The sequence below is a fragment of the Phasianus colchicus genome, chromosome 15 (genome assembly GCF_987193195.1).
Source record: "Phasianus colchicus chromosome 15, bPhaCol1.hap1.1, whole genome shotgun sequence".
In the NCBI taxonomy this organism is placed as follows: Eukaryota; Metazoa; Chordata; class Aves; order Galliformes; family Phasianidae; genus Phasianus; species Phasianus colchicus.
This window is the reverse complement of record NC_143450.1, coordinates 8,207,242-8,221,766: the sequence shown is the minus strand read 5'-3', so window position 1 is coordinate 8,221,766 and position 14,525 is coordinate 8,207,242. Positions and strand designations below refer to the sequence as shown.

General features: G+C 38.9%; 1 protein-coding gene across 4 annotated transcripts in view; it reads right to left on the bottom strand.

The window, feature by feature from the left end:
- The window catches only part of ATP10B (ATPase phospholipid transporting 10B (putative)), a 63,166-nt gene that overhangs the window by 31,848 nt on the left and 16,793 nt on the right, over positions 1–14,525 (bottom strand). For all 4 annotated transcript variants that reach the window (XM_090150837.1, XM_090150836.1, XM_090150834.1 and 1 more), the window contains 3 exons: positions 7,370–7,574; positions 4,471–4,556; positions 1,913–2,019 (listed from right to left, as the gene is read on the bottom strand). In XM_090150837.1, the coding sequence (XP_090006963.1) occupies positions 1,913–2,019; positions 4,471–4,556; positions 7,370–7,574 (398 nt within the window). The remainder of the gene's footprint in view (positions 1–1,912; positions 2,020–4,470; positions 4,557–7,369; positions 7,575–14,525) is intronic.

The following is a 14,525-nucleotide window of genomic DNA, read 5'->3' as shown; positions in this document are numbered from 1 at the left end:
TGTGACTGATTTTGGATGTTCAGAAAAGGTCACAGACCATGATTAAAAGCCAAAATATAACCAATGTCAAAGAAACCTAGAAATGAAGCTGGTTACTGGCTCAAGTGAGTCTAATTTTAGAAGAGAAAGAATAAGCTTTTATTCTGACATGAACAAAAAGATGTCAGTGGGAAATTGAATTGAAGTCTTACTCAGACCAATGACACCACATCTTGGCAATCATTAAACCTCCAACCTTTGCAGCTGGCAGCTTAAGCAACATTATAATGTGGGCCTCTGTTAATCTTTGCTGTTGGTGAAAGGAGCATACTAGGAAATGGCTAGACAATGAAAACGGGAATGAGAAGGTAAGACACGGACCTCTTAAAGCAGGTCCATGATGGCCATGAAGATGAACAGAGCGCTCAAACACCTCTTCTGTAAAGAGCAACTGTGACAGCTGGCATTGTTAAGCCTAGAGAAGGTTCAAGGGAGATGTTATAGCAAATTTCTAATGTGTCAAGGAGCCTAGGTAACAGACAGAAAAAGACTTTCCCTCATGGAAAAAGAGGGCGGATTCAGACTGAATATAAGGAAGATAATTTCTTTAATAGGGGTTGAAACAGGTTTCCCAGAAAAGCTGTAGATACTTCATCCCTGTCAGTTTACAGCGAGGCTGGATGGGATTTTGAGCATCCTGATCTAGTGAAAGATTTGCCTAACGATGGGGCAGGAAGGGTCAGAGCATATGATCCTTAAAGGTCCCTTCTAAATCTGGCTATTCTATAATTCTGAGAAACTACTTCAATTCTATAGGAAATAATTCCTATAGAGATTTTTATATAGTAGTTCCAAAAAACACAGGATAGTTTTGGAATTCTCCTATGCCTGTCTCTCCTCCCTTGGTCTGGTAGGCACCATTCTTCCTGGTGCTGTTTACAAAGACAGGTATTGAAAGACTAACAAAGTGAAGGCTGTGGATATATATGGGAGTTGTAGCCATTTAGAATCCTCTTTTACAGCAAGGAAATAAAATGGCCAATTATGAGATAAAATATTCTGGATTGTGGAAGGGATTCTAAGGTAAATGACTCCTGCAAAAATGGTGATTTTCATTCTCTCTTTAGGTGGCTCAGCCTTGAACCTCGCTGATGCTTGTTATACATACATCACCTGACGAGACTTGTCCAGCAAGATAAAAGTAACCAATAATGAGATTAATCGTTGTATTTAAACTGACTATCTTCATCAGCAAATGAAGAGGCCGTAAGGAGGGAAGTCGATACACTGTTTACGAAGAGGAAGAGGGCACAGATGTCAAAATCAGTGATAAATCACTCTTGCTGAATAAAAGCAGAGGTAACACTCTGAAGGTAAAAGAAGCTGAGAAAAAGATGAGCTGACCCACTGCTGAACCTGGACTGCTGCGTTTGATCTGGACACTGACACTGTCTGGTGTGGTTTATGCATCTGCTGCACGAAATGCACAATCGCACAGACACACGATGTCTATGTCAGCACATAATGGATCTTCAGCTGCAATGGTTTCTGCCCTGAGGAGCCATTGAGATCCCTCTTAGGAGAGCAGTGAAGATTTTATGACCGACGAAATTAGCATTATAATCAGAGCTGCAGAGCTGAGTGTTAAACTAACCTTATCAAATTTAACTGGTTTGGATATCTTTGCATAAATGTACAAGATATCTGACACTCACAGGTATACTGTCACTTGTCAGAGAACCAGTATAGGACTCCTTAGCTTTAGAGATGCGGGAGTAACACCTTTACTTCAAAAGGTTATGCACCCTTCCCTCTGACCTACCAGTTCTTAAAACTAAATGCCAAATTATGGTGCAAGGTTAGACTACTCGTGTTTACTTAAGGATATTTACAGGGAAATTCTGTGTTTAGCGAGATAGAATATACTTCTTACCTGCATATATAACAATTCCTATTGCAACTTCAGTGTTTCTGATTGTACATCCACGAAGCAGAAGGCTTTCAATGTTAAAACCAATCCGTTCATGATTTGGCTGTTCCCTGGGAAAATAAAAAGACGACAAAATAAATAAAGCAATTTCATTTTCTGTTCTGATAAACCTCAAACAATTTTTTTTGTATTCATATCCAATTCAAGGAGAAATCAAGAAACTGTGAGGAGCCTAATTTGTTTGTGCTTCACTCAGCTTCCATAAAGACTTCAGTAAGAAGTAACAGAAAAGCCAAATAACCACCAGAGGGCTTTTCATCTTTGTGAACCTCAGCTCCCTTCAGGAGTACCTGGGCTGAGGCTTTCTCCCTCACCCACGTGGAGTGGAAGATTTTTCACCCTGGCTGGGGATGTCCCATCACACATCTGCTCCTTCTGCTAATAGAACAGACAAGTGAAAACTTACTGAAAATTGTAAGATCAACACCATCAGGCAGGCAATTGGTTACTTGCCTCTGAAAATGAAAACTATTTTTGCACAGTTTTCTGTTATGAATTTGTGTAGGCTCTTCCTGAAATCTTTACCAAAGCTGAGATTTTTCTGCTTGAACTGGTTATATAAATATCAGCATAAGGTAAAAGTTCTTCCAGAATATGTATATTTTATGACTCTCTACTGGATATTTGGTATTGCATTTACCAGCAAAAGGCAGGGTTACTTAAATGAGGGACAAGGTTCACTGCTATTTAGATCTGTGTGCAATCCTATATCTGTTTGCAGCTGCACATGGCAACGTGACATCAAGGGAGAGGAGTAAAAAGGTTTAGACACCAAATAGCTATAAGATGGCAGAATAATGGCTTTGATCAAAGACCCTACAGAGGAAGAACACAAAGCAGCTCTGGCTTGCAGTGTTAAAAAAGGAAAAGGTCACTGTTATATGTTGGAGAGCAGGTGTGTAATTGCCAAAGCAGCTTCAGATTATAGATCTTCAGTTGTCTTCATTGGCATTTGAACATAATGGGAGTTATCACAGAGTGTTTTCTGTGTATGAAGCTCAGGCTGCAGTGTAGTGAGATTTAAGTATCTCATATACGAAGTTACAGTAATTAATAACTTTTAATTCTGATGTCATTGTCAGCACATTTTAAAAAGTAATGCCAGAACTCCCTTATCCTGGGGAGCTAGCTTCAGCCTTGGCGAAATCACTAAGCAGAAGCCTTCCTGCATCCCCTTTCAGCAGCATTTGCTGTGTCCAGAGCACACCAAGCCGATATCACTGAGTTCGTGCTTATCATTTTTAGCAGAGACAGTTCTTCCACACTGCTGCAATTTTACAGCAAGAAGATGGACATTCAATAAGGGCCCTTGGAGAAAAGTGTAAGCTGGCAGCACTGTAAGGGTGCACACCTCTTGGAGCAGCACTGTAAGCTGGCCATACCTTGCTTTGCTGAGAGTCCAGTTCTTGTTTGAATACTACTCAAAGTCATTTGGGTTTAGAAAACACCTCAGACAAAAGAGGACTGAAGAACAGAACTCGACTGTTAGTAAATTATTTTCCACAGAATTCTTTCATCTACCCTTGAAGCAGGGGGAGAAAGGCAGCTAATTCCCTACTGCACCAAGCAGGTGAGATAATAGGCATTTCCAAAAGAAATATCTGCTACAGATTTTCAACAGAGATTTAAAGATGTTGAAGCCAGTCCTGAACTTACAGGTGTGTTTTTGTGTGTTTTCTTGTGACGTTTCCTACATTTGCACAATCTCAGTGTTCTTGTGCTTTATTATAGCAGGCTAATTGGAAGGATTCCTTCAATTTAGTTGATACCTAGTGGTCTACTAAGCTAGCAACCAATACAGACTTGACCTATTCAACTTGTTAAGGTATCACAGAGGAGGGAAAACAGGATTGCTATATTGGGTATAATTCTACAGCACATAAATTCTCAAAACCAGATTAGGAATGATGAGGGCTAATGTCAAGAATCTGCTGGTTTATTCTATTTCCAGGTTCAACATTCTCACTGCATCACTGGAAAGACTTTAACTACTGATTTAGCTACTAGTAAACTTTTTATACACTATTCTAATGCATTGGTTTAATTTAGAGTTTTGGTGCTTACTTGTGTTTTTCAGCTGTAAGAAAAAATTAGGTTTGTATGTCAGATCCTGGATACCTTTTCCCCATGGCCATAAATATGGAGAAGTAAGAACAATGCAGATGGATATCTTTAAACATTAGAAAGGATTTACATAGAAAATCTAGCCTAGCATAACCCTCAGGTCAAACACAAATGCACTCATATCAGAATTCTGATAAGAGCTGAAACCTTGTGAGAACAATTTGTATAAAACGACTGCGAATTCAATGGCAAGCCTTTGTCCTTCTTTGCCTTAAAGCCCAAATTCCAGTCTGCATAATCTATTAACTTCTGAGTCCAGGAATAGATAATAGTAATGTCCACCAATTTCTGCAGAAGGCATTGCTTCCATCCATATCCCCCCACGTGAAGCATTAAAGCTGAGATAGACAATACATTTATGGATAACAAATACTTACATGTACCCTTTGAATTTATTGAGATCATTATTAGGCATTTCACAGATGATGGTATTTTGGAAAAATTCTGGTTCAAATGAAGTATTCTGCAAGAGGAAACACACAGGGAAGGAGTGTCAAATCCAGAGTAATTGAAATGCTAAATGCTAAAGCAGCTAAACACCCGTGCCGTGTCAGCACCAACAGGTAAACTTTAAACACAGTGTCAGAGGCAAAACTAATGGGCTTGGTAAACCAACCTCACAAAAAAGCAGGGTTTGGAAAAAATAAATGCTTAGATCAGGTTCACAGCTTGCCTGCAATTTTTTACCTTCCCTATAAGGTGAATTCAGGCACAGACAGACAGTACAGCCAAAGCTGGAAGTTGCCAACAGTTTTCATCTTTAATTTCTCAAATAGTACTCACTCAAATAAATTCTCGCTTTATTTATTTTTAATCAACACAAATCGATTTGACTACAAGCAAATTTGAGTGTGCAAAATAATGTAATTCACTGTATAATCAAAAGGGTATCATGATGGTATAGCAGGTCTGAGACTTTCCTTGGCTGGATTATCAATTGGTTAAACTAAATTTAAAAAAAATGATGGGAATTGGATCATACAAAAGGGATGCTAGTTGGTGGCAGCACCTGCCTTCATTTAAGGTTTATGTAACAAATTTTTATAGTCTTTTGTTAAATAACAACACTCTTCAGGCAAAAGCAAGATCAAACGAAAATAATTGCAATATTAATACGGATTTTGAAATATATTAAAAGAGTTGTTTTACCAGCCTGCAGTACACGAAAATAAAATAAGACCATACCTTTAAATAATTTGAATACATTCAAATACGACTAAAAGAAAGACTAACAGTAAAACAAGGAAATAAACAAAAGATCCCCTCAAAAGGAAAGGAAGTGAAAGAGACCGAAGTGCTGGGAGAAATAAAATAAGATGGAGCTCCCTGGGCTAAGTATGTCCTAAATTAGAGCTTGGAGCTGAATCAAGACACACACTTTTGCTTTATTTTCCCCTTATTCAAGGGAAAAGGCTTGCTTTTGGGGCTCTTTGAAGCAGTCTGGAAAGCCAACTGCATGAAAGGTACGTTTGCCATAAACCTTTTTTCCTCAACTGAAAAGATACTGAAGACTTTGATTTAAGATTAAGAATATGTAATAAAAATGGGATGTGAGAAACATGAAAGAGAATAATTACTGCTGTGAGATAAAAACCAAAAGAACTGCAACCCACTTGAATCCAAACTCCTCTCATTAGGAAATTCAGAGCTGGAAATCAGATCTGCTGCTGAGCTTCCATATCTTCTTCTAAAGCAAGAGAGACTTCCAGAAGTCACGCTCCTTTGGAAACTGAAAATCTTGAGAATCTCCCAGTGAAATTCATCACAGCTTTGCCAGACTGTAAGAATTCCTCATGGTGACAGTGCCCTGGTCTCATTTTCCTTTCGTTCTTTTTCTGAGCAATACATACATTCTATTTTGTATATATATGTTTAAAATCTAAGTACAAGCAAGCTGAGAATCTGATCTAAAAAATAAATTTGAGGAAAAACACCTTGATGAATTCAGCCTGGATAAGAGAAAGCTGTGAGGAGACCTCATTGCAGTCTTCCAGTATTTAAAAGGGGATAGTAAACAGGATGGGAATCAACTTTTTACAAGGGTAGATAGTGATAGGGTAAGGGGGTATGCTTTTAAGCTCAAGGAATGAAGGCTTAGATTGGATGTTCGAGGGAAGCTCTTCAGAGAGAGAGTGGTGAGGTGCTGGCACAGGCTGCCCAGAGGGGTTGTGGATGCCCCATCCCTGGAGGTGTTCAAGGCCAGGTTGGATGGGGCCCTGGACAGCCTGGTTTAGTACTAGATCTGGACGTTGGTGGCCCTTCCTATTGCAGGAACTTGATGATCCTTGAGGTCCCTTCCATCTCAAGCCATTCTGTGATTCTATGGATATCAGGGCAGTTTGTATAACATTTGTCTCACACGAGTGAATGTTTTTAGACTCTCTTTCAAGAACTCTGCGGAATCTTGTCCATCTCATGAAACTCAAGAGTAAAATTGTACGTTATCATTACCCTAGAAACATTTGTGCAATGGGAGAACAGCAAGATGCAAGAGGAGCTTAGAGGGCTTATTACTACCCAATAGGTTCCTAGATAGAAAAGGGATAAAGCAAGATGATTCTTCTCCCCCTCTCTTTCTCTCTCTCTCTCAGTAAATAAATAAATATATATTTATTTTGATGACAAGTTTTACAGTTGAAAATTCAGGTCAGAAAGTGACTTAGAAGAAGAAAAATTTTCCTTTGTCTCAGTATTTTAAAGGTAGGGGAATTCAGCATTCCAAAGAATTTCCTAAACAGAAGAACTGACCTCAGTTCATTCTCTTCTCCTTAAAGAGTCATATTTTATAGCTGCAGTTAAATCTGGGAAGTTTTATGGAGCAGTTAAATCATGATTAAACAAAGCTCCAAGAACAAGGAACAAGTTGCAAGACAGGAAGACTGAAACCAGCTTGTAGCATACGTAGTGCATTGGTTTTTTTTTCATCAACACGCTATTTACACTAATAATTTTAAATAACAGGGTAATAGAGATGATTATTTAAGCTCTGACCTTCCTGAACACTGTGGTCATCATGGTCAGAACTGCATTCCACTCTGCTTACGTAACAAGACCTCCTAAGTGTAAAGGCTTTGTGCATGCGGCGATGCGGTGTATCTGCATAACTCAAAGACTAAACAAAATAATCATGTACCATCTGAAGCATAACTAGTACCCAAGTGTCTTCTGATTTGAAAGTAGACTTCTCCACTGCACTTCGTGGCTAGAGCTGCAGAGCAGTCAGACTGCTGCTCAGAGCAGTCCTTGGCTGCATGGGCTGTGGTTTCATAGATTTACCTGGCTGGAGAACCCCATCACGACTCGTCGTTGCTTAAGGTTGGTCTCTCCATCAAGGTTGGCGGTTTCCAAGTGGCAGATCCCATTCTGATCAGAGGAGTACAGCAAGAGGATATCAGCTGGGATGGTCTCGTTACACTGCAGCTGCACAAAATCTCCCACTCGGACATCTTTCCAGCACTTCTCAACATAGGCATGGTCTTTCCTGTGCCATCAGAAATATATCAAGGATGAACAGAGACATTAGGAAGGCAGGCTCACTGCTAAGTGGGGTTTTGATAAAAGAAAGTAGAGCAGTGGGCTACATTGCTGTATTTTTTAAAAAGACACCGCAAAACACCTAGAAATTAGTGCTTTAGACAGTTTCATAGTACCACTTGTCCATATCTCACATGCAAAGTAAATATCTAAATGGAGTAAATAGAAACTAAAAGAAAATTTCTCTTTTGTTCACTAGCACTGGGCCTATATTCTCCACAGCAAAAGCCAGAAAGTTGCTCAGAGTAACAGAAGTGTTTTTAAGTATATTATATGAGAAATACAGACATTTAAAAAATATGTTTTTGAGTATGTCGCAGGTACTTTCAAGCATCAATCTGTAGACCCTGAAAGAAGTACAGCATTATCATACTCCCGCTTGCACCAGGTCTCTCCAATTTGGAATTCTCAAAAGATAATTAAAAATCTTAAGTTTAGGTGGTAGATACAACTTAAAAAGGTAGAACAGCCAACAAATGTCTCCTTAGTATTAAACAAGAAAACAGAAAAACATCCCCAAAACAAAAGGCAGCTAGAACCTAAGATTAATTTTAAAAAGGCAAGGAAAAAAAGGGATTCTAAATTAAACAAACAAACAAACAAGGATTGAAGTGTGGGGAAAATAAATGACCAAATGACTATTTCATCAACAAACTGGCATTCAACAGTTCAGGACACAGCAATACTTTTAGAAATAACCTTTTTAGTAATTGATCTCTCAGCTGGTCTTCATCACCTAAACACACTGAAGACTGTGGAATATACTTTACAATTAGTTAAAGGGAAAACTGCAAAGGCAGCAATGGCTCAGTTCTTTATGAGGAAATTATTTTTTTAGTATAAATAATTGTCATCTTGTATGTTGCTCTGTAAGACGGAAAATGCTCACAATACTTTACAAGACTCGCAGTAAAAGGCTTTTTATAATGACTCAGTCTCATTTCTGCTTAAGCTTTGAATCATCCTCATTTAGTGCCTGAAGAAGAGAGTCTTTCAATGAAGCGTTTGTATTATGAAAAGGGGAGCAGTGATGTAGGAGATAGAATGTTTTGCCACAGTTCAAAGGCACACATCCAAGTATGTCTTCAGAGTCTGGCCAAAGTCTACTGCGTGCTAACCTGCTTTCCTGGTCCTGGGGAAAGGAGTCAGCCCTAATGCTGTCAGGCAATCTGTGGCAGTTGGCTCACGTCCTTATCTAAAAAGAACATGAAATAACTGCTTCCTGCAAAGGTTACACATGCAGTTAAATATCCCACATTTCCTGGTGGTATTCACTTTCTATTAAAACAAAAGAACAACAAAAGCCAGAAAAACTCCTGAAACTATGTAAAAACCTTTGGTGATAGAAGGGAGATTCATTAATAATTGCTAAATAATGGTATTGTAGCAATGATTTTTCCTTCCTACATTGTTTTTTTCATTCCTGAATGTTCTTTCTTCTTTCTGCTGCATCTACTTATATGCATATCCTTGTTTCCTTTGCTCAACAATAGACATAAAAAAATCACACTGAGAAACAGATGTTTGCTGTAAGTGAATCTGATGTTGCTGATCTTTGAAAAAAATATTCCAGGACAGTTTCTACTTGAAAAATATTTAAGCAGGTGCATGATGAGTACTTATTGCACAATGAAGTGGATGTTAAAGCTAATATAGGAAATCCACTAAGCAACAAGGAATTCTTCCTGTATCTAATGCTTGCCTGGTAGAATTCCTCGTTTGTTTAAAGCGTGATTACAGAAGCAGTTTCATACAAGCAGATGGGCTGTCTTGCTACCCCAGACATCTGGATGTCATGTAGAGTTTGTATATGCTGTTTGCCAGGACATCTGCAAGGCAATCCTACTTTTCTCTACGTCAGCTGTTGCACAATTCTGTTGTTTATGGAACATTTCCTGCTCACAGAACGCTATAGATAGGCCTTACCCAGCTGGCTGTTTTCTACGTCAGCCTAAAGAAACTGGGTTAATAAAATAAACCACAGAAATCATAGATTTGTAATAATTTTTCAGTAACAGCCAATGAAACTTACATTACACGTGTGGCTCAAGGTTCGGTTCATACACTAATTACAGAGGAGACAGTGAGTCAGGAAAGCCAAATGACCTCTTCCAGATCAAAGAGGTTGTTTTTTTTTGTTGCATAGGAAATATAGTTCAGGAATTGCTAGTCTTCCAGGCTTACATTCAGGTGAAGGGTGCCCCTCTCTCCCAGTGAAAAAAAAAATTCAGTAAAGCATATTTTCGTTGTAGAGAGCTTTATTCCCTGAAAGGAGCTGTAGGATTAGGATTCCTCCAACATGAGGATTTTCTAAAATCTTGCAAAGAATTATTAAAGGATAAAAGGAAGAAAAGGTTCACAAGGAACCTCTTGCACCCCACAACGACACTGGTCCAACTGCCCCAAAAAGATTTTTCAAATGAAGCAGTTTCCCTTCAGTGATTCCCATAACAGGGAACGCTGCCCTTTTCCTGTACACTGATTAAGGTTCCTAGCTCATGCTATGGCTGCTAAATAAACACGAGAGCTTCGTACGTCTAAGATGGTTTGTTGAGAGACGTATAAAAAAGACACACGTATTTATACAATAAAGTAACAACACGTGGTGATTTTCAATAGGTGGAGAGTTGAAAGTCTGATTCTCATGGTGGAAGGCATCAAAGTTACGCATCTAGGAAGAAAGTCTCTCCATTATCTTCTCTCCTTCACCAGTCAATTTATCACCACCACACTTAAAATCATTCCCTCACTGCCCTGGAATAACAGGTAGCACAACAACACCCATCACAGGGTAGTGCAGACAGAAAGAGACAGCCTGGAACAGTCACAGCAAAGTCTGCCAGAATTTGATATTAGACTCGTCATATCTGATGAGAAGGACTGAACTGAATAGATTTTATGGAGGTATTTTAGGGGAGAAAGAATCATACAGAAATGCCTGCTGTGGCTGGAAGTTGTTGGGGAATGGGAATAAATTATTGTTGACACGAAGTCATTTCACATTCTTTGATTCAATAAAAATGAACTTCAAACAAAGACTGGGTCAGGAGGGGTGGTGAATAGAAGGAAGTAAGAAAATATTGCGCTGCTCTCAAGAAGAGATTAAATAAAAGTTTTCCATGTGCAAGCCACAGCACGGCTGTGAATCCTAAACTGTCTTAGAGGAAAATCTTCAGAAACCTTCATCATGTATCAACAACAACCAATTAACTCAGTGGGTCTGGTTCCTCTGAATTACTAAAAGTTCCAGGTCAGCTTCCCCTGCAGTTTGAGTAAAGATGTTACTCTGTCTTTCACATGTAAACTGCCATTAGACTGTAATATCAGACACTTCAGACAAAAAAAAAACACCAAAAAACAAAAAGCAAATCAGCATACAGGCAAAAATATAGGCAAATCCAAATGTTTTCTATTGTATGCAAATTCATTAGAATGTTATATTTGAAAACGGTCTCACTGAAGGATCACTTCTTCAAAAATACTCCAACACACTCAGTATGAACACAGCAATGAACAGCTGGAATTCCACAGGTATTTAAACTTTACAGCCTATTTTTGCAAATAGAAATTGAACACATACTGTCAAAGATTTTACCAGCTTTTAAATGGAAAACTCAACACTATGCTTTCAAAGACCATTTTAAGGCTATGAATGCAATGTTAGGAACTGCTGCCATAAAACCTCGAAAAAATGTCAACATCGGAGCAGATAAGAACTTGAGGGCAGCACTAGACTGGAAAGAAACTGATCCTGAAACCCTGAAACCTGCCCATAGCTCACAATACAGCACAACTTCACACATTATTCCTGAACTGGAGATATCATCTGAACCAAAATGTCCGTGCCAATTCATCCCTGGTTTATACCATGTTACCATCATTTAGGGTACCTAGGGAGGCTGTTGCTGTCTTATGGACATCATCAGCATCAAAAAACTGTATCACTTAGAAGCAGTCAGTCCAGCAAAAGGACTTAGCAAGCACCCACAGCCATTCCCCCCCACAATGGCTGTGCAATTTCAGTGAATCTTTTAATTAGACAGAACTCTTTTTTTTTTTTTTTTTAGTCAAACTGAAGGCATCATTAATTATATCATTTCGGCATTTCAAACTCCTTAATACTAGAAGCAAATCCTAAATTTTTATGTATTAAAACTGTCTGTAGCATCATGCTATGGATGTTAAAATCTCAATGATAAAAACATCTCTACTCAACTTCTGTTAACGTTCCAAGTTTATATGGACTTAAGCTAAGTACCCAAAACTTAGAAGTATATTTTTTTATGCAATGCTTTGGTTTTAGTTTAACTTGCTTTTTTTCATTACTATCTTGATTTGTAGTGACCTGCACCAAATGAGGAAATAAAGTAGAATTCAAAAGTATTTTGAATGCACATTTGCTTAAATTACAAAAAGCAATGTAATAAAATCTATCAATTAATGTAATAAAGAATATTTAATTTGTTTTTATTTTTATCTATTGTGTGTGAATATTCCCTAGAGAAATATGCCATGACTCTACCGGCACTATTTGGAGTGAATAAGTAACTCCAAGTCAGTGACTTAAAGACTTACAAAGTTTCTGGAAGCCATAGCCTAAGTCACCATTTTTGCTACAGTCATTTCCTTACATGACCACCACATACCGAAGTAGCATCTTCAGGTTACAAAGCAGGTAGCATCCTGCTCCTCTCCAGGATTTAGATGCATTCAGAAAAAACAGACAGTTAATATGGGACTTACTTGGGAGGTAACAGGTCTTGAAAAAAGCTCCGGCATAGCAATCCACAAAGCTGTGGTAGCATTAGTTATGCATTTATGGGTAAATAGACTCCATAGAGCCTAAGGATCCTCACTCTGGTGAAATGCTCTGGCTGACATGAATCACTACTTCACTGCTCTTTGACTTTTATCTGCTGCTGTCTGACTAGCTGAGAGTCAGAAATTTGACTTTTTTTCCTTTTGTCAGGTGCACGTCACAGATCTCTTCACCACAGAAGCACCATAAGGAGAGTTCACATTTTAATTATTTCTTTACTGTTTTGGTTCGACTGGCTTCAGGAAGTTACATGGTGGCATATATCAGACCAGAGAGTATTCCTCATTGAAACCAACTTCCCATCTCACTGGAAGCTGAGGAACACCTCAACATGCAGAAGACGCTTCGTTCTTCAGTTGTAAATTCAGGTATCCATACTTAACCCAGATACAAAAGTCCCATACTGCCTGCAGTACACACAAAAGCTGTACAGAGCAGAGAATGCTGACTCCCAGTGGCAAGGCTGTGGAGACAACAGTATCATAGAAGGCTTGGGTTGGAAGGGACCTTAGAGATCACCTAGTTCCAACGCCCTGCTTCAAGCAGGGTGGCCAGTATACTCACTTGTAATATTAAGCAAACCAGTGTCTTGTTGTAACTTTGTTAATGGATACCGAGTTGCAGTACTATCATAGCAGACAATTATCATGCAGTTAACAGTAATTTATTTATATTGCTATTTCATATGAAAAAGATTATATTTAAATTATCAATGTTTGTTACTGTCTTAGAAAAGCATCTTCAGCCATGCAAAAGCTGGGAGATTCCCTGTTGTTGATATTCATCCACCATTCGGAGGAAGCACCAACAAGATACGGAAGCCTTGATGTGGCTGTACCAAAGCAAATCCAGTGCCATTTTGCCCGAGGGAAGATGGTGGGACTTAAAGAAGAGTCACAAGCCTGTGGTCTATCAAAATCCAAAAGCCTCCAGCAGAACCCTAGTCTTTAAAGTTATGCTTTCTTAGAAAACAAAAATAAAGTAGAAAGAAATTGTTCTTCAACAAGCAAAAACTCAGTGTTGCTGAAGAAGACTTTAAATGAAAATGCTGGCAACAAACCTCTTTTTGCTTACTGTGCCCCTTGACAGGATGATGTTTTCCTCTCCTTTCTACTTGACAAGCTTTCAGGCTCCCCCTGGGTTGAATGAGCTGCATATGATCTTTCCTGGGTCCAGAGAAAAGTTGCCTTTTTTTCTCTGAGATTTGACAGTAGGTCTACCCCTGTTTGCAAGCACTTCCCCTCCCCTTCTCCACTGTCTCCCAGACATGCTGTTCTTTTGCTGCAGACCCTGTCTGTCCCTGCTGCCCTAGACAACAGCAAATGCTTTCCCAGATGCTGACAGCACCCAGCAGAGGTGTAGTCTTTCTTCCCCTCAGAAACTCTGGCTGGTCAGAGCATATGCAGGAGGTTGAAGCTGAAGGCAGTCTTCCTCTTGACTATTCACCTGCCTCAAATTTAAGAAAAAAAAGTATACAATAGGTACTGTAACTGTTAAGCAAGCAGATCTCCATTGCTGTCAGAAATTTCTTGCCCAATGTCTCCAACATCTGGCTCATAAATTACCACACAATTACAAATCTTAAATCAATTATGATATTTTCATTCTCTTTAAAAATTGCTTTCCAGCTGGTAGCAGTCCTGACTCAGTGTAATGCAGTGATGAGGTCTTTGTTTTTCTCTTATTTTCACAGCACTGCTTTGGGACTACCTTAGGGTAAGTGCTGATGTGGAAATCTTTGTATCTTCTCAGGCTTTATACTAAGCAAGTACAGAATCACAACTTCTTTTTTTTCTGTGACCCAGACACCTGCAGACCTACATGGGAAGAAGAAATTGATCCTTACAGGAATTTCTTGAAAGCCATGGGGTCTGTAAGCACTGCAGAGAAACTTTTCTATATTGAGTGCAGTCAGGTTCTCTCACCAGTATGCCTGCTGACTTACCTGGTTGTCTGACAACAGCACTGCATAATTCAAAGAACATACACTAGGCTTCTCTGAATCACTGTCTCAGATATCTGAGTATAGTGCTTAAAATTAAGCAATGTTAATTGTCCAGATGATGTTAATGTTTTTAC